The sequence below is a fragment of the Giraffa tippelskirchi genome, chromosome 6 (assembly GCF_054371585.1).
Source record: "Giraffa tippelskirchi isolate mGirTip1 chromosome 6, T2T-mGirTip1v1.2.pri, whole genome shotgun sequence".
NCBI classification, from domain to species: Eukaryota; Metazoa; Chordata; class Mammalia; order Artiodactyla; family Giraffidae; genus Giraffa; species Giraffa tippelskirchi.
In genome coordinates, this window is record NC_137280.1 from 152,084,320 (window position 1) to 152,105,935 (window position 21,616).

The 21,616-nt window shown below is 38.6% G+C and overlaps 1 protein-coding gene across 3 annotated transcripts in view; it reads left to right on the forward strand.

The window, feature by feature from the left end:
* Positions 1-21,616, forward strand: part of MSH3 (mutS homolog 3) — a 182,544-nt gene that overhangs the window by 130,055 nt on the left and 30,873 nt on the right. For 2 of the 3 annotated variants that reach the window (XM_081503822.1, XM_081503823.1), the window contains exon 20: positions 15,679-15,836. In XM_081503822.1, the coding sequence (XP_081359948.1) occupies positions 15,679-15,836 (158 nt within the window). Of the gene's footprint in view, positions 1-15,678; positions 15,870-21,616 lie in introns of all 3 variants that reach the window. The other variant, XM_081503824.1, reaches the window with a different exon arrangement.

A 21,616-nucleotide genomic window follows, 5' to 3' on the forward strand; every position in this document is an offset into this window, starting at 1 on the left:
TATACTGAAGAACTAGAAGGGATATTAGGGATCATTTGGTCTGACCACCTCTTCATCAGTTCAGTTCAGTTGCTCAGTCGTGTCCGACTCTCCGCGACCCCATGAATTGCAGCACGCCAGGCCTCTCTGTCCATCACCAACTCCCGGAGTCTACCCAAACCCATGTTCATCGAGTCGGTGATGCCATCCAACCATCTCATCCTCTGTCGTCCCCTTCTCCTCCCGCCCCCAATCCTACCCAGCATTAGGGTCTTTTCCAATGAGTCAACCCTTCGCATGAGGTGGCCAAAGTATTGGAGCTTCAGCTTCAACATCAGACCTTCAACATCAGACCACCTCTTCATACTTGGGAGTAAACCAAGGCCCAGAAAGGGGAATCGACTTGCTGGGGGTTTCTAAAGTCAAATAGTCATGACCTGTTTCCCAAAACATGTATTCTAAGGCAAGCCAGTGCTTTCCAACCCTTTTCACTTCACAGCACACCAAGAAAATGATTACAGTGCTGGTACACCGGAGGAAAAGGTTGCTCAGAGCAAAATGAGGTTGGCCCAAGGGCTCTGACTGCCCCAGTCCCACCTGCCACTTTGAGGGTCAATGTTTTAGAACACGTGTAACCTTTGAGGCAGTCCAAGATGCATTATGCCAAGACATACTGCTAGCGACCAGGGTTCTTGGGCTCCTTAATCGATAGAAATTGTTAAGAGGCCAGGCATGGCTTTATTGGATCCCCTGCAGCAGCAGTGGAGAGTGATAAAAAGCAACAGTTACTCTTGCTTGCTCAAGGGAGCTGAGCTGGTTCCTTATATGGGGTGAGTGTAGGGGTGTGTCCAGAGTCAGGCCAGAGGGGGAGCTTAGGTGGTTTGCCCACCCCTTTGTTGGTGTTTTATGCAGGAGGCATGCGCAGTACCCTTGTTTTGCTCCTGGCCTTCAGAAGTGGCAGTTGGATTTTTGGTCTCTTTGTACGTTATTATCCATAATTTGCCCCAGCTGTTATGCACGCAGTTATTTATGGTCCCTTATAGTTTCTTTGTGTTTAACAAAATATAACACTCAAAGAGATATTTGTCCAGATGCAAGCACTACAGCAAAGTATCCCAGATCCCAGACCCCAGCCTGTCTCAGTACTGCTTGGGAAACTCCACCATAACCTACTGTAATCTCAGGAGTTTTTTGCATTTTAAGCCAAATGACTTTATAATGGATGGATTTTTTAAAACTATTTTGTATTGGGGTGTAGCTGATTAACAAACAGTGTTGTGATAGTTTTAGGTGGACACAGCAAAGGGATTTAGCCATACATATACATGTATCCTGGAGAAGGCAATGGCACCCCACTCCAGTACTCTTGCCTGGAAAATCCCATGGACGGAGGAGCCTGGTGGGCTGCCGTCTATGGGGTCGCACAGAGTTGGACACGACTGAAGCGACTTAGCAGCAGCAGCAGCATACATGTATCCATTCTCTTTCAAACCCCCCTCCCATCCAGGCTGCCACATAACATTGAGCAGAGTTCCATGTGCTATAGAGTAGATCCTTGTTGTTCATGTAATGGGTGGATTTTTGATAGAAATCAGAGGTGGGGGTTTTAGTTTGTGTTTTTTTTTTTTTTAAATATAAATAATATAAACTTATTGGGAAGGGGAAAGGGGAAGATATAGTTGGTGCCTTCTAAATTTCTAAGTAGTAGAGTCAGTCAAATGCAAAGCAGGAAGATTCCCAGTAAGTGCTGGAACCCTGTGTATCTGTGTAACCCAAGGGAAACCCACAGCCCAGAGAAGGACAGTCTTATCTGTCCTCCACCATCTCCCGGAGCTTGCTCAAACTCATGTCCATTGAGTAGGTAATACCATCCAGCCATCTCATCCTCTGTCATCCCCTTCTCCTCCCGCCATCAATCTTTACCAGCATCAGGGTCTTTTCCAATGAGTCAGTTCTTCGCATCAGGTAGCCAAAGTATTGGAGTTTCAGCTTCAGCATCAGTCCTTCCAATGAATATTCAGGGTTGATTTCCTTTAGGATTGACTGCAGTCCAAGGGACTCGCAAGCATCTTCTCCAACACCACTGTACTATATTAGGTACATAAATATTAATGAGTGTTATAGCTTCTTCTTGTATTGATTCCTTTGTCATTGTATAATGCCCTTGGTTTGTCTTTTGTTATTATAGACCTGTTTCAGAGACTATTTAGTCTGATATCAATATTGCTACCTCCACTGTCTTGTTTTCATTTGCGTGAAATATCTCTTTCTCACCCTCACGTTCAATATGTGTGTCTCTTTATCTCTGAAGCAAGTCTTCTGTAGGTAGCAAATAGATGAGTCCTTACTTTAAAAATCTCATTAGCCACTGTGTGTTTTGACTGGAGCATTTAGTTCATTGACATTTAAAGCGATTATTGGTAGGTATATACTTACTAGGGCTTCCCAGGTGGCTCAGTGGGTAAAGAATTCACCTGCAATGCAGCAGACACAGAAGACTCAAATTTGATCCCTGGAGGAGGGCATGACAGCTCACTCTGATATTCTTGCCTGGAGGATCCCATGGACAGAGGAGCCTGGCGGCTACAGTCCATAGAGTCACAAAGAGTCAGACACTATGGACGCAAGCACATGTACTTATTGTCATTGCCTTTTTTTTTTTTTTAATTAGTTTATTTATCTATTTTTTAACTTTACAATATTGTATTCATTGCCGTTTTGTTAATTGCTTTCTGATTGTTTTTGTAGTGTGTATGCTCTTTTATTATTTTACCTACCTTTGGTTTGATGATTCTTACTTGGTGTTATGCTTGTGTTCCTTTCTCTCTAATTTTTGTTTATTTATTGTAGGATTTTGATTTGTGGTTACCTTGGGGTTTATTTATGTTGCTGGGTTTCTTTGGGCTTTCCTGTTAGTCCCACTGGCTTTCTAAGCAGCTCAGGGGACTTGTCTTCCTGGTGTTGTACTCCAGGGTTGGAGCACCCAGTATGTGGCTTGACCCGATCACTCCCCAGGAAGGATCCCTTTTCTCTCCTGTGTCCTTTCCCAGGGGCCTAGATCCTGACCTGATGACTTTTCTTCTTTTCCTACCTGATTCTTTGTGATCTTTCTATTTCTTTTTATTTTTTATTGAAGTGTAGTTGATTTTCAATGTTTCACTTGTACAGCAAAGTGATACAGTTTTTTTATACCTATCTCTGTATATACATATATATGTATATATGTGTGTTTGACTGTCTACAGTTATTAATCCCCACCACCTCTTCCCCTTTGGTAACCATAAATTTGTTTTCTGTGTCTGTGAGTCTATTCTGTTTTGTAATAAGTTCATTTGTATCATTTTTGAAGATTCTCTATATGGATCTTTCTTGCAGCTTTGGTTGTACGAAGTCTTTTCTGCTGGTATCTAGTTTATTTTCAGTGAGAATCACTATAAATGTGTTTGTCACATAGCATAATCATCAGATATATTGCTGATGATTGAAGGAAACATTAGTGGCATTTGAAGGTTGTTTTCGGTCACTTCTGTCTTCTGTCTCCTTTCTTCCTGATTCTGAAACAGTGAGTGAAAGAAGGACATTTTGTATAACTGCTTTTTTAAAAAAATAATCAATGTGTTCTCTTACTCTTTTTTTAATTAATTTTTTTATTGGAGTATAGTTGATTTACAGTGTTGTATTAGTTTATGCTCTTCAGCAAAGTGAGTCAGTTATACATACCTATGTATCCACGCTTTTTTAGATTCTATTCCCATATAAGTCATTTCAGAGTATTGAATAGAGTTCCCCATGCTATGCATTAGGTTCTTAATAGGTTATCTATTCTATATATAAGTGTTTGTACATGTCAATCCTGATCTTCCCATTTATCCCACCCTTCCCTGCTGGTACCGACAAGTTTGTTTTCTACATCTGTGACTCAACTTCCGTTTTGTAAATAGGTTCCTTTGTACTATTTCTTTAGGTTCCACATAAAAATGATATCATATGATATTTGTCTTTGTCTGACTTACATCACTCCGTGTGACAATCTCTAGATTCATTCACATTGCTGCAAGTGGCATTATTTTGTTCTTTTTTATGGTGGAGTAATATTTCATCGTATATATATACCACATCTTTGTTATCCGTTCCTCCACTGCTGGACCTCTATCTAGTTGCCTCCACATCTTGGCTATCGTACATAGTTCTGCAGTGAACATTGATGTGCATGTATCTTTTGGAATTATGGTTTTCTCTAGATATTTGGCCATGATTGGGATTGCTGGATCACATGGAAGTTCTGTTTTTAGTTTTTTAAGGCACCTCCATACTGTTCTCCATAGTGACTGTATCATTTCTCATCCTCAGCAACAGTGTAGGAGGATTCCCTTTCTCCACAACCTCTCCAGCATTTGTTTTCTGTAGACCTTTTTACGGTGGCCATTCTGACTGGTGTGAGGTGGTACCTCATAGTTTCAATTCGTATTTCTCTAATAATTGACAGTTTTGACCATCTTTTCATGTGCCTGTTGGCTATCTGTATATCTTCTTTGGAGAAATGTCTATTAGGTCTTCTGCCCATTTTTTGATTGTGTTGTTTGTTTTTTTGTTATTGAATTGTATTAACTGCTTGTATATTTTGGAAATTAACCCTTATCGGTCACTTTGTTTGCAAATATTTTCGCCCATTCTGTGGGTTTTCTTTTTGTTTTGTTGATGGTTTCCTTTGCTGTGCAAAAGCCTTTAAGTTTCATTAGGTCCCATTTGTTTATTTTTGCTTTTATTTTCGTTACTCAAGGAGGTGGATCAGAAAAGATCTTGCTGCGATTTATGTCAGGAAGTGTTCTGCCTATGTTCTCCTCTAAGAGTTTTATAGTATCCAGTCTTACATTTAGGTCTTTCATCCATTTTGAGTTCATTTTTGTGTGTGGTATTAGAGAATGTTCTAATTTAATTCTTTTACATGTAACTATCCGGTTTTCCTGGCACCACTTATTGAAGAGACTATCTTCATTGTATACTTTTGCCTCCTTTGTTATATGTTTAATAACATAAAACTCTTCACAGTTTGAGTGTCAAGGATAATCGCTTTTTAAACTGTTCTGTGATACAGAATGTTCCTGTTTCTTTTCCTGTCTCTCACTCATCTTCATCGCACTACTCAGCCTTCAAAGCCCCGAAAATGGTACTGCCTCCTTAAAGCCTTCCCCATCTGGCCAGAAATAATTTCTTTCTATTCTAGCACTTTCTCTGTTCCTTTAAAAAAAAAATTCTCATCATATACCACTTTTTGGTACATGGGTGTAGTGGGAAAGTGCCTAACCATGATGGGAGAGGTAAATTCAAATCCAACTCGGCTGTTAATGTACTGTCATCTCAGATAGGCCACCATCCTCACTGGGTCTTGATTTCATCATCCATAAAGTGCAAGGGTTGGGCTGAGTAACCACTAGCTCTCAGTGGGATGTAAATGGGAAAGCATGTAGATGTCAGAAAGATTTGGACTTTTATCTTGGTATCTTGGCATGCAGCCTATACTCTCCAGCCTCATTCTCCCCGTTTCTGTTTGAAATGTACCTGGAGTTAAAAGTATAAGAATTTGGCCGAGAGCTTTCCTGGACAGAGCTTTCACTAAGGAGTCTCTTACTGTAACATGCTATTTTAAAAGAATTATTTATTACAATTATTATTATTGGTTGTGCTGTGGCTTCGTTGCTGTGCGTGGGCTTTCTCTAGTTGCGGCAAGTGGGGGCTTCTCTTTGCTACAGTGTGTGTCCTTCTCATTGTGGTGTCTTCTCTTGTTGCAGAGTAGCTGGGCTCTCGGGCTTGGGCTCAGTAGTTGTGGGGCTCAGTAGTTGTGGCACACAGTCTTAGTTGCTCCACAGCAGTGAGATCTTCCTGGACCAGGGATTGAACCCATTTCCCCTGCGTTGGCAGGTGGATTCTTTTATCACTGGACCACCAGGGAAGTCCTCTTACTATAATGTGCCATTGATTGATGTTTTCAGGGAATAAAACACTTTGAAACTGTCAAACTTTTCATCAGTCTGCAACTATTATATAAATAGTTCTACCATGATTCTTTTTAAAGGATGGATGTCAATATCTGTACCTGTCAAGGAAGAAGACAGTTTTTGCAGAAAATTAGCTGATATTCAAGTCTTGGAAATTAGCATTAGACAACTTTTTTTTTTTCCTTCTTTGCATCTCATGACTTCATGGATACTGATTGATCATCACTGTGGTTTATCCAGTGAGGAATCCAAGGATGCTAGCCCAGAGCTAGGGGAGCACTCCTCCTGTTCAGCAGTGACTGTGATTTCTTGTCACTGAGTGGAAGTTCCCTTTGAGACATCTGTCAGGATGTTAGCTACTGTAGTAGCTCTGTGTTACTGAGCAAGGTACTTAGCTTCTCCAAGCCTTTCTTCCCATGTTACAGGTGAGGAAAGAAGGCTTGGAGACACCAAGTACAAAGAATTGATTTCTGTGTATCAGCTGGCTCTGAAATCAAAAAATTAAAAGCTTTGCTGTCTTATATTGAAGGAGAGATGAAGTATTCAAGGACATGTACATGATGATGTGGTTCTAAACAACAGCAGTTTCTGTGTAGTTAAGTGTAGAAGAAAAATGTCATTCCTCTTGAAAATAATAGGAATTACCAGATTTGCTTATCCATTTTTCACTAACTTACATGCAATTTAAATCCAAAAGAAAGTAACATTTCTATTTGTGTAAGTGCCATCAGTTCAGTTCAGTTCAGTCAGTCAGTCATGTCTGACTCTTTGCAACCCCATGCATACACATGCTTATTTTACCTATCAAACTCTTCCAGTTAAGTTTCACATTTGACTTTTACATTAAGCCTAAGGCAAAATAACTTGAAATTCATTTCCTTTCGTTCATTTTTTCTGTTTCAGATACTCTAGAGTGTGTTGCAACTTTTTTCTTCATGTGGCTTAGTTTTAAGAAACAGTGGTTTACAAAAATTGTGACAGTGTTTATAATTTTGAAGGAATTTGGCATTGTTTTTTTTGTGTTTAGTTAAATTTCACAAAATTTGTGTAAGGCCAGGATTTCTATTACTCATTCTTACAGATGAGAAGATGAGATTGTACCTTGTTAATGAAAGTCTTTTCATACTGACAAACCTAGACAGCATATTAAAAAGCAGAGACATTACTTGACAAAGGTCCATATAGTCAAAGCTATGGTTTTTCCAGTAGTCATGTATGGATGTGAGAGTTGGACAATAAGGAAAGCTGAGCACTGAAGAATTGATACTTTTGAACTGTGGTGATGGAGAAGACTCTTGAGAGTCCCTTGGACTGGAAGGAGTCAAGCCAGTCCATCCTAAAGGAAATCAGTCCTGAATATTCATTGGAAGGACTGTTGCTGAAGCTGAAGCTGAGGGTCCAATACTTTGGCCACCTGATGCAAGGAGCTGACTCATTAGAAAAGACCCTGCTGCTGGGAAAGATTGAGGGCAGGAGGAGAAGGGGACGACAGAGGATAAGATGATTGAATGGCATTACTGACTCGATGGACGTGAGTTTGAGCAAGCCCTGGGAGTTGGTGATGGACAGGGAAGCCTGGCGTGCTGCAGTCCATGGGGTTGAAAAGAGTTGGACATGACTGAGCAACTGAACTGAACTGAATGAAAGCCAGAAACTGATACTGTCTTCTGATTACAAATGCTATTTTCTATTTTATTTTTCTTTATCACTTCAGATCTTATTTACTAAAGTATTTGGTTATTAAATTAAGATTTTTTAAGATACTCTGTCAAATTATTGATTTTCTTTGGAAGGAAAAGCAGAATTGAAGACTATATCTACTCTTATTTCTTAAGATGTTGGAAAGAGTAAGGTGTCTGTAAGATAAAAGGTGTTGATTTTCCTTTTTCTCATAGCTTCCCTAAATTACTGATTTAGACAAAAATTTGACTCCCACATTTCCATCAGCCACCCTTTTGTGCTCATTGAGTTGGGTAGTTCTGCCTCAGGTAGCTCCATAAACCACGCCTTCATGGGGGGCCTTAACATGGCAGGAGTAACCCTTCTGTGGGCTATCTGCTTTGTGTTCTATTCTTTCACTTTCCATTAGGTGCTTTTCTGTAGTACTTGTTTTTTGTGTAATACACTGCTGCTGCTGCTAAGTCGCTTCAGTCGTGTCCGACTCTGTGCGACCCCATAGACGGCAGCCCACCAGGCTCCGCCGTCCCTGGGATTCTCCAGGCAAGAATACTGGAGTGGGTTGCCATTTCCTTCTCCAGTAATACACTAAGAAGTCCAAATAACAAAATGTCATTTGAAACTGAAGTGAATTTTTCTTAAGTTATACTAGTGTCTTTGTAAAGAGTTACTTGATTGTTCATGATTATCCATGAATAAATAATTAAATCTTAAGGTAATTCACTTAAATAACTTTTAACTACCTGATATTTCAAACAAAGGAAAAGGTAGGGAAACCAATATAATAGATACTCATTTACCCTTCACTCAAATATCATAAAGACTGACATTTTGTGAAAATTTAGGTGTTTTTTGAAGTGAGTAAAAGATTACACATATAGCTAAGGTCATATGTAATTAACTGCCATCTCTTTTCCTCCCTCTTCACCTGCTATCCTCACTATTATCCTGATGTTATTAATTATCCTTATGGATGGTTTTTATTCTTTTATTTGATATAGATGTATCTTAATATGATATAATTATTTTTGTATATACTTAAACAGTACATAAATATACCCCAGTGAAAGTTTCTTATTGTATTGTACATTGTAAATAATTGTTTTAATAATTATACAAAGTAGATCAATTCATTTTCCTAATGATAGACAATTAGACTTTTTCTATTTTTTTTTGTCTATTATGAATACAAACAGTATTACAGTGAACAGCTTTATAAATGTCTTTTTGAGTGCTTGTGTATTTTCCTAGATTTCTAAAAGGGGAATCGCTGTTTCAGGTAGATCAGTGTATGGGCTCTTTAGCTTCAGTAAACATTTCCACATTGCTGTCCGTATTCTTGCCAACACACTATGTAAGCAAACTTTTAAACTTTTTGATAGTATGATGAATGTAAAAAGTTATTTCTTAAAAATTATTCCTTCAGAAATTTTCACCATTGATATTTCTTTTTTTTTTTCTCATGTGACTATGAGGAATAGCTTGTAGGTCCCTTGAAAAATGCTGCTGATTTCATTTTCCTTTCTCTGATAAATACTTTTTGGCTTTTGTGTTTCTTTTTTCTGTATATAATATATTTATGTCCTTTGCCTATTTTTCCATTGTTTTGATGGTACTAATAAGTAGGAGCACTACATCTTTGTTATATGCCTTTTCATTTTGTGTTTGGTGACTTCCTTTAATAACAGAGGTTTTAAAATTTTAATCAAATATATTAGTCTTTTCAGTGGAAACAGTGTCAGACTTTATTTCTTTGGGCTCCAAAATCGCTGCTGATGGTGATTGCGGCCATGAAATTAAAAGATGCTTACTCCTTGGAAGGAAGGTTATGGCCAACCTAGACAGCATATTTAAAAGCAGAGACATTACTTTGCCAACAAAGGTCCGTCTAGTCAAGGCTATGGTTTTTCCAGTGGTCATGTATGGATGTGAGAGTTGGACGGTGAAGAAAGCTGAGCGCCGCAGAATTGATGCTTTTGAACTGTGGTGTTGGAGAAGACTCTTGAGAGTCCCTTGGACTGCAAGGAGATCCAACCAGTCCATCCTAAAGGAGATGAGTCCTGGGTGTTCATTGGAAGGACTGATGTTGAAGCTGAAACTCCGATACTTTGACCACCTCATGCGAAGAGTTGACTCATTGGAAAAGACCCTGATGCTGGGAAGGATTGGGGGCAGGAGGAGAAGGGGACAACAGAGATGAGATGGTTGGATGGCATCACTGACTCGACGGACATGGGTTTGGGTAAATTCTGGGAGTTGATGATGGACAGGGAGGCCTGGCGTGCTGCAGTTCATGGTGTCGCAAAGAGTCGGACACGACTGAGCGACTGAACTGAACTGAAACTTTCCTGTATGATTTATATTTTTATGTTGCTTATCCTATCTTGTAAATAAATTATTCACTACCTTCATGTCATTAAGTTGTTCTTCCGTGTTTTCTTCTAAAAGATTGTTTGCTTTTCATATTTTTTTTCTTTCATCCATCTAAATTGATTTAGAGGCTGTGTAAGATTCAAGCCTCACTCTTATTATATGGATACCCAGTTATCCCACTATTATTTATTGAACATGGCATCTTTTTTGCTTATTTGTAATCCTAACTTTCACATATACCACATGCCAGTATAGTTTTGTGTCCAGGCTTGCTGTTACTTCTCTGTTTACCTGTTCCTGACGCAGTACTGCATTTTTAATTACTATAGCTTTACAAAGTCTCATCTCACAGCTGATTCTTCAAAGTTGAATTGACTTAACTCCATCAAGGAAGTTTCAGAATTAACTTCTACAGTTGTATTGCTTGGTAGGTTACTTTGTGAGAATGTATTGATTTCCTTTTGAAGATAACCTTTATGGAAACATAACATACAGAATTAGGTACAAATCTTAAGTGTACCGCTTAATGAATTTTCACAAAGTGTACCCATATAAGTATCCAAAACCAGGTCAAGAAATAGAAGAATAGTATGGAAGGAACCCATCTAAAATCCACACTTGTGGAGTAAGGGAGGGCCTCCCAATAACTCCTTTCCCTCTAAAGGGTAACCACTCTCCTAATTTCTTTTACCAAAGGATGATAATTTGGTTATTTTTGTTCTCGTTTTTTAGCTTTATATAATAAAAACATACAATATATATTCTTTGTGTGGCTTCTTTGATTCAACATTGGTTTTATGTGATTCATCCTTTTTTTTTTTTTTGCATAGTGCTTATTTATATTGTCATAGAGAATTTCATTGTATAAATGTATAACTTTTCTGTTCTACTGATAAACATTTGAGTTACTTCCAATTTAGTACTGTTATGAAAGTATTGCTGTGAACATTCTTTTACATGTTTTGTTTTTTTTTAAATGTACATCATGTACCTTTCTGTTGGACATGTACCTAGGAGCAGAATTGTTCAGATATGTCTACTTTCAGCTTTAGTGGACTCTACCAAGCAGTTTTCCAAAATAGTATACAATTTACTCCCCTAATAACAGTATGTAGAAATTCTAGTTGTCCTGCATCTTTGCCAAAGCTTAATACTGACAGTTTTTGGTTTTAACTGTAGCCATTTAGTAAACTAATGTTGTCTCCCTGATTTGGTTTGTGTTTTCTTAATGATTTAAAGTAGACTGTCATCTTACTCGGAGAAGGCAATGGCACCCCACTCCAGTACCCTTGCCTGGCAAATCCCATGGACAGAGGGGCCTGGTAGGCTGCAGTCCATGGGGTCGCGAAGAGTCAGACACGACTGAGCGACTTCACTTTCACTTTTCACTTTCATGCATTGGAGAAGGCAATGGCAACCCACTCCAGTGTTCTTGCCTGGAGAATCCCAGGGACGGGGGAGCCTGGTGGGCTGCCGTCTATGGGGTCGCATAGAGTCGGACACAACTGAAGTGACTTAGTAGTAGTAGTAGTAGTAGTCATTTTACTGCTCATTTGTGGTTTTTTTCTGTTGTCATTTAAAAATTTTTTTCTCTACCATTTTTCTTGAAGTTTGTCTTTCTTTTGATTTGTGGGAGTTCATTATGTACACTGCATTCAAGTCTTTGGGAAATATATAGTACATATATCATATATTCTGTAATTTTTTTATTCTCTTACTGACATCTTTTGAACAATGTTGTTGTTGTTGTTGTTCAGTTGCTAAGTCATGTCCATCTCTTTGTGACCCCATGGACTGCAGCATGCCAGGCTCCCCTGTCCTCCACTATCTCCCGGAGTTTGCTCAAGTTCGAGTTCATTGAGTCGGTGATGGTGTCTAACCCATCTTATCCTCTGCTGTCCTCTTCTCCTTTTACCTTCAGTCTTTCCCAGCATCAGAGTCTTTTCTAATGAGTTTGCTCTTTGCATCAGGTGGCCAGAGTGTTAGAGCTTCAGCTTTAGCATCAGTCCTTCCAGTGAATATTCAGGACTAATTTCCTTTAGAATTGATGGGTTTGATCTCCTCGCAGTCCAAGGGACTCTCAAGTGTCTTCTCCAACACCACAGTTCAAAAGCATCAAGCCTTCAAAAGCTTTTATAAATTTGTTTTAAAAGAAACCTTGTTTTTACTGTTTACCTTTTTCAATTTCTTTCAATAATATTTTTTAGTTTTCTGTGTAGAAGTCTTGTTCATTATATTAGGTTTATTCCTAGATATTTGATTTCTTTTGATACTGTGGTAAATTAGATCATTTAAAAAATTTCCAATTACTTGTTGATAAAATGTAGAAATAATGTTGGCATTTGAATACTGAACTTGTACCTCAAGCACTTGCTCAGTTCATTTGTAGATTCTAATAATTTTCATAGATCAGTTTAGATTTTCTGGTAACATAGTAATGACATATAGGAATAATGACAGTCTCGTTATTCTCTTTCTAATTCTTATACCTTTTATTTCCTTTTCCTGCATTTTTAAAAATGAATGAATATTTGAGTTCTTTATTTTGTTAATGTGAATTACGTTAACTGCTTTTTGAATATTAAACCAACCTTATTTTCCTCAGAAATTCTAAATGGTTTATATATCTTTGGATTGTCTTATTAATATTTTATTGAGGAGTCTTGTATATGTATTTGTGGATGTAAGTTTTCTTTCTTGTAATGCTCTTGTCAGGTTTTGGTGTCAAGATCATGGTGGCTTTCAGAAATGATTTGGAAAGAGTTCCCTCTTGTTCTATTCTCTAGAATAGTTTTTGTAAGATTGGTACTGTTTTTTTCTGTTCTGTTCTTCAGTCATTCAGTCATGTCCAACTCTTTCTGACCCCATGGACTGCAGCACGCCAGGTTTCCCTGTCCTTAGTGGGAAAATCATCTCAGTTTGGTTTTTTCTTGTTGAAGGACTTTTAATTACAGATTTAAAATCTTTAATATATACTGTATTATCTTCTATTTATTATATTATTTTTATCAATTTTTAAAAGGAACCCTGCTCAGTTAATCAGAATTTTCAAAGCATTTCATATGCCAAATGTTTGTTTATAATAGGCTTATTATTTTTTAACATCTGTAGAAAAATTAAAAAATTTTTGATCATAAGTTTTATCATTCAGTGCTTTCCTGGTGGCTCAGACGGTAAAGAATATGCTTGCAATGTGAGAGACTGTGAGTTCAATCCCTGGGTTGGGTAGAGCCCCTGGAGAAAGGGTTGACAACCCACTACAGTATTCTTGCCTGGAGAATTCCACGGAAAGAGGAGCCTGGGGGGGCTACAGTCCGTGGGGTTGCAAAGAGTCAGACACAACTGAGAAACTAACACTTTCACTTTTTCAACTTAGAGATGGAATAGGTTTACTTTTTATCCTCTCAATTGTAAGGCTTTCAGTTCAGTTCAGTCGCTCAGTCGTGTCTGACTCTTTGCAACCCCATGAATCGCAGCATGCCAGGCCTCCCTATCCATCACCAACTCCTGGAGTTTACCCAAACTCATGTCCATCGAGTCAGTGATGCCATCCAGCCGTCTAATCTTCTGTCGTCCCCTTCTCCTCCTGCCCCCAGTTCTTCCCAGCATCAGGGTATTTTCCAATGAGTCAACTCTTCGTATGAGGTGGCCAAAGTATTGGAGTTTCAGCTTCAACATCAGTCCTTCCAATGAACGCCCAGGACTCATCTCCTTTAGGATGGACTGGTTGGATCTTCTTGCAGTCCAGGGGACTCTCAAGGGTCTTCTCCAACACCACAGTTCAAAAGCATCAATTCTTCAGTGCTCAGCTTTCTTCACAGTCCAACTCTCACATCCATACATAAACACTGGAAAAACCATAGCCTTGACTAGATGGACCTTTGTTGGCAAAGTAATGTCTCTGCTTTTTAATGTGCTATCTAGGTTGGTCATAACTTTCCTTCCAAGGAGTAAGCATCTTTTAATTTCATGGCTGCAGTCACCATCTGCAGTGATTTTGGAGCCCCCCAAAATAAAGTCTGACACTGTTTCCACTGTTTCCCAATCCATTTCCCATGAAGTGGTGGGACCGGATGCCATGATCTTAGTTTTCTGAATGCTGAGCTTTAAGCCAATTTTTTCACTCTCCTCTTTCACTTTCATCAAGAGGCTCTTTAGTTCCTCTTCACTTTCTGCCATAAGGGTGGTGTCATCTGCATATCTGAGGTTATTGATATTTCTCCTGGCAGTCTTGATTCCAGCTTGTGCTTCATCCAGCCCAGCGTTTCTCATGATGTACTCTGCCTATAAGTTAAATAATCATGGTGACAATATACAGCCTTGACATACTCCTTTTCCTATTTGGAACCAGTCTGTAAGGCTTTATAATGCTTTAATCTGATACCCGCATTATTTGCATGAGGCATCTCGACTCCTCTTGGCTCTTCTCTATTTTTTTTCTTTCCTTTCATTGCTAATTATTCTTTTTACCCCTGTCATACCTTTTGGTTCCTCATAACTTCTCATTTACGGTCCCCAGTGCCTTGTAGCTTCGTTCTGCCTTTCTTATCAACCTCTCCTCTGGTTTTCAATTGATTGATCCTCTCCATGGTTCTTGGGGCTTCTACAGTAGCTCAGTGGTAAAGAATCTGCCTGCAGTGCAGGAGCCACAGGAGACACGGGTTCCATCTGTGTGTCAGGAAGATCCCCGGAGAAGGGCATGGCAACCCACTCCAGTATTCTTGCCTGGAAAATCCTATGAACAGAGGAGCCTTGTGGGCTATATTATAGTCCATGGGGGCTCAAAGAGTCAGACACGACTGAAGTGACTGAGCATGCAGGCATGCACTCCATGGTTCTCAGTTTCAACTCCCAAGAGGTGATTTGATGAGCCTAGTTTCAGAAGATGTTTATGTCATCTCTTAGGCTTTGGTCAGTTATGGATTGGCTACTCTTGACCAGGCAGGTATTCCCCAGGGCATTGTGTTCACATAGTAAAGCACGTGGATGCCCAAGGCTGACTCCTCTGTAGAGGACTGCAGTTGGATGGTTTCTCTTAGGATATGCTTGGCAAGTACTAGAATTGTTTAATACAGGTAAGTTCTAGAATTAAATCACAGCAAATATTGCAGCTTTTCTGCCTTTTTCACTTTGGTGAAATGCCAGTGAGTAATTAAATGCTGATAAAATTGATACCTAGAATTTGGTATTATCAGTCTCTTTACTATCTATATTAAAATCTATAACTGAAAATATCATGTGCTACCAATTCAGATTAGGCCTTCTGCAGTTAGATATATAATACCTGTAATTTTTAAGATGGACATATGGAAATTGATAGATTTTAAATGTAAGTAATATAAAAGACACTCATAAGCAGATTAATGATTATTTAAAGAGAAAACCATAGGAGTTATCTCATCTGGGTTGATTCTTGTTATTTCCTTTTTTATACTCTGAAACAACCTTGTGCACTGCTGAGAATTCACTGTTCTGTAATATCACAGTTCAAATTGAAGACAGTGAGCTTCTTTCCCTTTGTGATGCTTAATGGGTGACATTTAAATACCACAGCATAATCTTTGCCTAATACATCCCATTTATGGAATAAATTATAGATATTATATAGGAGCCCCTCTGGTACAATAAGTGAAATTGCTTTTTAATTTTCTAGGGGGACTTGGAGAGAGTAATGATAATTACTGGACCAAACATGGGTGGAAAAAGCTCGTACATAAAACAGGTTGCATTGATTACTGTCATGGCTCAGATTGGCTCCTATGTACCTGCAGAGGAAGCAACAATTGGAATTGTGGATGGCATTTTCACAAGGTAAAAACATGAATTCTATTTGAATATATTTCTGTCAATAAATCGAGACCACATTGTCACATAAATTTTCTTACGTACATATTTAGTTGAACAGATTTGCTGTATAGGATTTTGCTATTTAGAATTTAGGAGTTTAAAGAAATCACTTCATCATGAAACTAATATCAGAAGAGACCTAGGAGATCAATTTGTCCAATAGTTTCCAAGTTATTTTTAGTTACTGAGCTCTTTCTTTAAAGGAAATCATGTGTAGAAGATCAAAATTTAATTAGATAAAAGCGTATCTTCTCTGCCTTAATCAGAGGTAGAGAGCTTGGAGCCTTGGCAGAGCCTTGGTTTCCAGGCTCTGTAGAGAAGTCTGCTATCCATGTTTTATAGGTGGTCTACCCTCCTTGTTTTATAGATGGAGAACTGAGAGCAGACTGGAAAAGGCACTGGCCCAAGATAATTTAATTCATATTCGTTTTTGCTCCAAGGAGGCTAAGACTTACCCTCAACATGAGGCTAAGACTTACCCTCAACATATAAACCTAAATTGCATGCCATATTTGGAATATAGGTGAAATATCCTGGTCCCATGGGTTAAGATTCATAGTTTAATCTACTTATTTTATGAGGTGTTAAAAGTATTATTTATACTTCCTACACTTAATTTTTAGAGAAAAGTAAATACAGTGTATAGCACATAGTTAAAGTATTTCTATAGAGTATCTGATTTATTTTCCTGCTTATTTAATATTTGACCCTTGAACATATCAGAATATATCACAAGCTAATGTTCATGTATTTGAATAGACATTAGAATACTTTAAAGCTTGGTTTTATATCTAAGAATGAGCAAAAGCAAAGCAACTTAAATTCTGCTTTATGCCATATCACCAAACAGATGCTATTTTGATCTCCTTATATTTGTAAATTAACTAGGCTTCCCTGACAGCTGAGTTGGTAAAGAATCCACCTGCAATGCAGGAGACCTCGGCTCAATTCCTGGGTCGGGAAGATTCCCTGGAGAAGGGATAGGCTACCCACTCTAGTATTCTGGCCTAGAGAATTCCATGGACTGTATAGTCCATGGGGTCACAAAGAGTCAGACACAACTGTCTTTCACGTTCAAGAAATTTTAAAAATCTTTCTTTAGTTTTTAAAATTATAATTAATTTTCTGTTTCCTAAGACAAATATACTAGATATTTTATTTTGGTTACATTATTAGGGAGAGTGACAGAGAAATTTTATTAGGAGAAAAAAGATATAAAGCAGGGAAAATAAAAAGAAAGAGAAAAAATATCTTGGCCCATGTAAGGTAATTTGTCTGGAAGAAAATCTAGTTAGCAGAATATCAGGAGTATTTTTATACACAAGTAATAGAAAAGAAAATAGGTTTTACTTTTCTTATTGAACAAAAAGGCCTGAAGTCGGTGGCCGCTTCTGGTGTTTTAGTGGCTCTGCAGTTTTGTTGTCTTCTCCTGATAGCTACAAGATAGTTACTGTGAATCTAGACATCACGCTGATATTCACATGAGGAAAAAGGGAAAAGGAATACAAAGACTTCTGTTTTTCAGGAAGTCCATACCTTTTCAGAAGCTTCCCAGAAAGCTTTCACTTATATTTCACTAACCAAAACTGTGTCTCATGGCGATAATTATAAGGGAAACAAGTTATGAATTTGATTTTGTATAGTTTTATAATGGAGTTAGGTAAGGGACAGGGTGTTCAGGAATAGATTCAGAGGTAACCAGAAAATAGTTTCTGCCACAAGGAATGAATTCAGTGATAACAACAGCTAACCTTTATGATAATAACATGTTTATAAAATTACTATAATAACATTCTTATCAATGAATAAACACTGTTCTGTGTACATAAAATATTTATATAAAGTACATTCAGTGAGAGCAAACATAAGCCTCCTGGAAAAGGACAATGCATATTAATTTCCACAAACTTGGATGTTTATCCATTCGTTTTCATTTGTTCATTCATCCAACATATACTAACGGCATCTAACATGACAAGCACTCGGAATACAAAGCAACCATAGTTTCTGTTCCCATGAAGTTTACCTGATGGAGAAGATGAGCATAAACCAAAAAATCATAAAAGAAATGTAAAATTGCAGATATGACAAGTCTACAAAAGTTGTGTGCAAGAGGCTATGACTGCCTGTGGTACTGGGATCTGATCTGGTCAGGAAGGTCAGCGGAAGGCTGCCTTTAGCAAGTGATATGTATGTGAAGGAGGAGTTAAATTGAAGAAACAGCATTTCAGACCAAGGAAGCAGCATGTGCAAAGTCCTTTCACATTAAAAACAAAACAAAACACATAGACAACAGACTGAGTGGTGGCTCACTAGGGGAGCATGATTTTCAATGAAGATATGAAGATGACGACAATAGGCAAGTTACACAGAGTGTAGGCCACGTTAAGAATTTGTGTAACAGCCATGGGAAACCACGGAAAGGCTTGGCATGATCACCTCTACACTGGCTGCAATGCAGAAGATATTTGGAGAAAGGACACAGTTGATCACACCAATGTTATCAGTAGACAGTGGCCTTGGTGAGAGGTATCAGTAGTTTGAACTGGGTTTGTAGTGTTAAAGTGGAAAGGAGTCATAATTGAAAGGCAGTTAGAAGGTAAATCAACAGGACTTGATGAGACAGGTATGAGGCTGAGATAAATAAAAGGGGTTTTCAGAGATGAGAGTAGTTTGTGCATCTGGTTAGAGAATGGTGGCATTTACTGGAAGAGGATGATTTTTTTTTTTTTTTTTTCATGGATCCTGACTTTAGTTTTGTTTTTAATTTTATTGGAGTATAGTTGATTTACAATGTTGTTAGTTTCAGGTGTACAGCAAAGTGCTTCAGTCATAGATACACACATATTCATTCTTTTTCAGATTCTTGAGCCATATAGGTTATTATTGAACATTGAGTAGAGTTCCTTGTACTATATAGTAGGTCCTTGTTGGTTATTTATTATATATATAGTAGTGTGTGTATGTTAATCCCAAGCTCCTAATTTATCCCTCTCCCCGTGTTTCCTGTTTGGTAACCATAAGTTTGTTTTTGAAATCTGTGAGTCTGTTTCTATTTTGTAAATATGTTCATACGTATCATTTTTTAAAAATCAGATTCTACATATGAGTGATATCTTGATATTTGTCTTCCTCTGCCTGGCTTACTTCACTTAGTATAATAATCTCTAGGTCTATCCATGGTGCTGCAAATGGCCTTGTTTCATTCTTTTTGATGACTGAGTATTGACTGTATGTTTGTATGCAGTAGGTAGAAACACTCTTAGACCGTAAGAAAGCTGTCACGTAGTCAGTTGAATATAAAATTTGAGTTCAGAGGGAAAGATGAAAGGTAACAATATAGATTTGTTGTGAGACATCTTTGTGTAAGTGGGAAGTGAAATCCTGGGTGTGAATGAGATCCTGATGGCAGAGAGTATAGTGAAGAAGACAGTGTTCCAAGATTGAGCCTTAGAACTGCCAACATATCATGGCTAAGTAAGAAGAATAAGCTTGAAAAACCAACAGAGGAGGAGTAGCCAGAGAGGTAGGAGAAAAACCAGGACATCACAGTATCATGGAAGCATGGGGAAAAGTGCTTCAAGGAAGAAGTGGTCCACAGTAGCTGAATGAGATGAAGCCTCAAAAGTCCACCTTGATTTTAGCAAAATGAATGTGACTAGTGACCTTTGCAGGAACTGTTATGTTTGGGTGGTGGGAGGTTATAACTTTAACCCTCCAATTATAGAGGGTTCAACAGTAAGTGAGAGGTTAGGAAATAGAGTTAGTAGAAGACACTGGAGCAGATCGGCTGGGAAGAGGAGGTGAGAAATCCAGTAAGGGACTTGTTTTATTTTTGAGTGGTAGACTTGAACATGTTTAAGAGGGATGTCCAGTGGCGTATGTTTATGTCCATGAATTTATGATTCTAAAAAAAGATGCATTGGTCACCTTGGAGCATATTAGAATGAATTCATGATATTTAAAACAAGAAGTCATTAGTCACTTTGGAGAATGAGAATTTAAAGATAAAGGGGAGAATCAAGCAGCTACCATGTCTTTCCAAAAAAGATGATGAGAAGAATTTTCCCTTTATAGCAGTATTCCAGCTAGCAAAGAAGGAATAGTGGGATTAGAATATCACCCTCCCTCTCTTTTTTTTTTCAGTCTCTGATGTCATTATACATCTAGGCAATAATTAGAAATGGTTGCTAATGTCATGGAAAGAGAGACAACCAAACATTAGGTAAAAGTTTGTAACACAAGCTATGACATCAGGGCAAACAAATCAAATCTAAATCTATTTGGATCTCTAGATGTGTCTGAAACATAGAGAGATACTGGTCTTTTATACTGCATGACTGAGCACAGCTTTAAAACACTAGTTAATTAGCAAACTTTTAACTGTGAATCAGTTAAAGAAGTAAAGAAATAAATAGATTATAAAGATTTAAACACGTAAATATGAAACATTCTCTTATGCTTTACCCTTTAAGTAGCTGTTGTTTCATGGACCTCAAGGTCATGTTTGTATTGGTAGAAACAGTCTGCCATGGGCCCTGAGTATCTCTGCATGTTCCTGCTAAGTATACCAAGAAAACCCAATTTCTCCCTACCTAGGCTTTTGTCAGGGTTGGACTTGCAGTAAGCAATATTGAGAGAAGAGGTGACATCTCCCCTCAATGAGGAAGCTGGCTCCTGTTTGTTGTACAAGTAGTCAGTCCTCAAGCTCGGTGTTTCTGCTTGATTAACGACCCACTGCATGCACCGTATCAGCATCCATGGGGAGCCCTTTGCATTCTCCCTACAGGACTTAACAGCTGATACAAACCAACATGGGTAATAAGTCCTTTGTCTCTGACTCAGGATTTTTGTGTCTTTTGACAGCACCCATGAAACGGTGCTGGGTTAACTTGACAGAAGTGGAATAAAACCCAAGACTTTGCCCAGTTCTGGATGGGTCACTCAGTTCAGTTGCTCAGTCTTGTCCGACTCTTTGCAACCCCATGAATCACAGCATGCCAGGCCTCCCTGTCCATCACCAACTCCCGGAGTCTACCTAAACCCATGTCCATCGAGTCAGCGATGCCATCCAGCCATCTCATCCTCTGTCGTCCCCTTCTCGTCCTGCCCCCAATCCTTCCCAGCATCAGGGTCTTTTCCAATGAGTCAGCTCTTCGCATGAGGTGGCCAAAGTATTGGAGTTTCAGCTTCAACATCAGTCCTTCCAGTGAACACCCAGGACTCATCTCCTTTAGGATGGACTGGTTGGATCTCCTCGCAGTCCAAGGGACTCTCAAGAGTCTTCTCCAACACCACAGTTCAAAAGCATCATTCTTTGGCGCTCAGCTTTCTTCACCGTCCAGCTCTCACATCCATACATGACTACTGGAAAAACCATAGCCTTAACTAGATGGGCCTTTGTTGGATGGGTCACTAGGATTCTCTTATCTCTTGATAATATCAACCTAGACAATGTATTAAAAAGCAGCAACATTACTTTGCCAACAAAGGTCCCTCTAGTCAAGGCTATGGTTTTTCCAGTAGTCACGTATGGATGTGAGAGTTGGACTATAAAGAAAGCTGAGCGCCGAAGAATTGATGCTTTTGAACTGTGGTGTTGAAGAAGACTCTTGAGAGTTTCTTGGACTGCGAGGAGATCCAATCAATCCATCGTAAAGGAGATCAGTCCTGAATGTTCATTGGAAGGACTGATGCTGAAGCTGAAGCTCCAATACTTTGGCCATCTGATGCGAAGAGCTGAC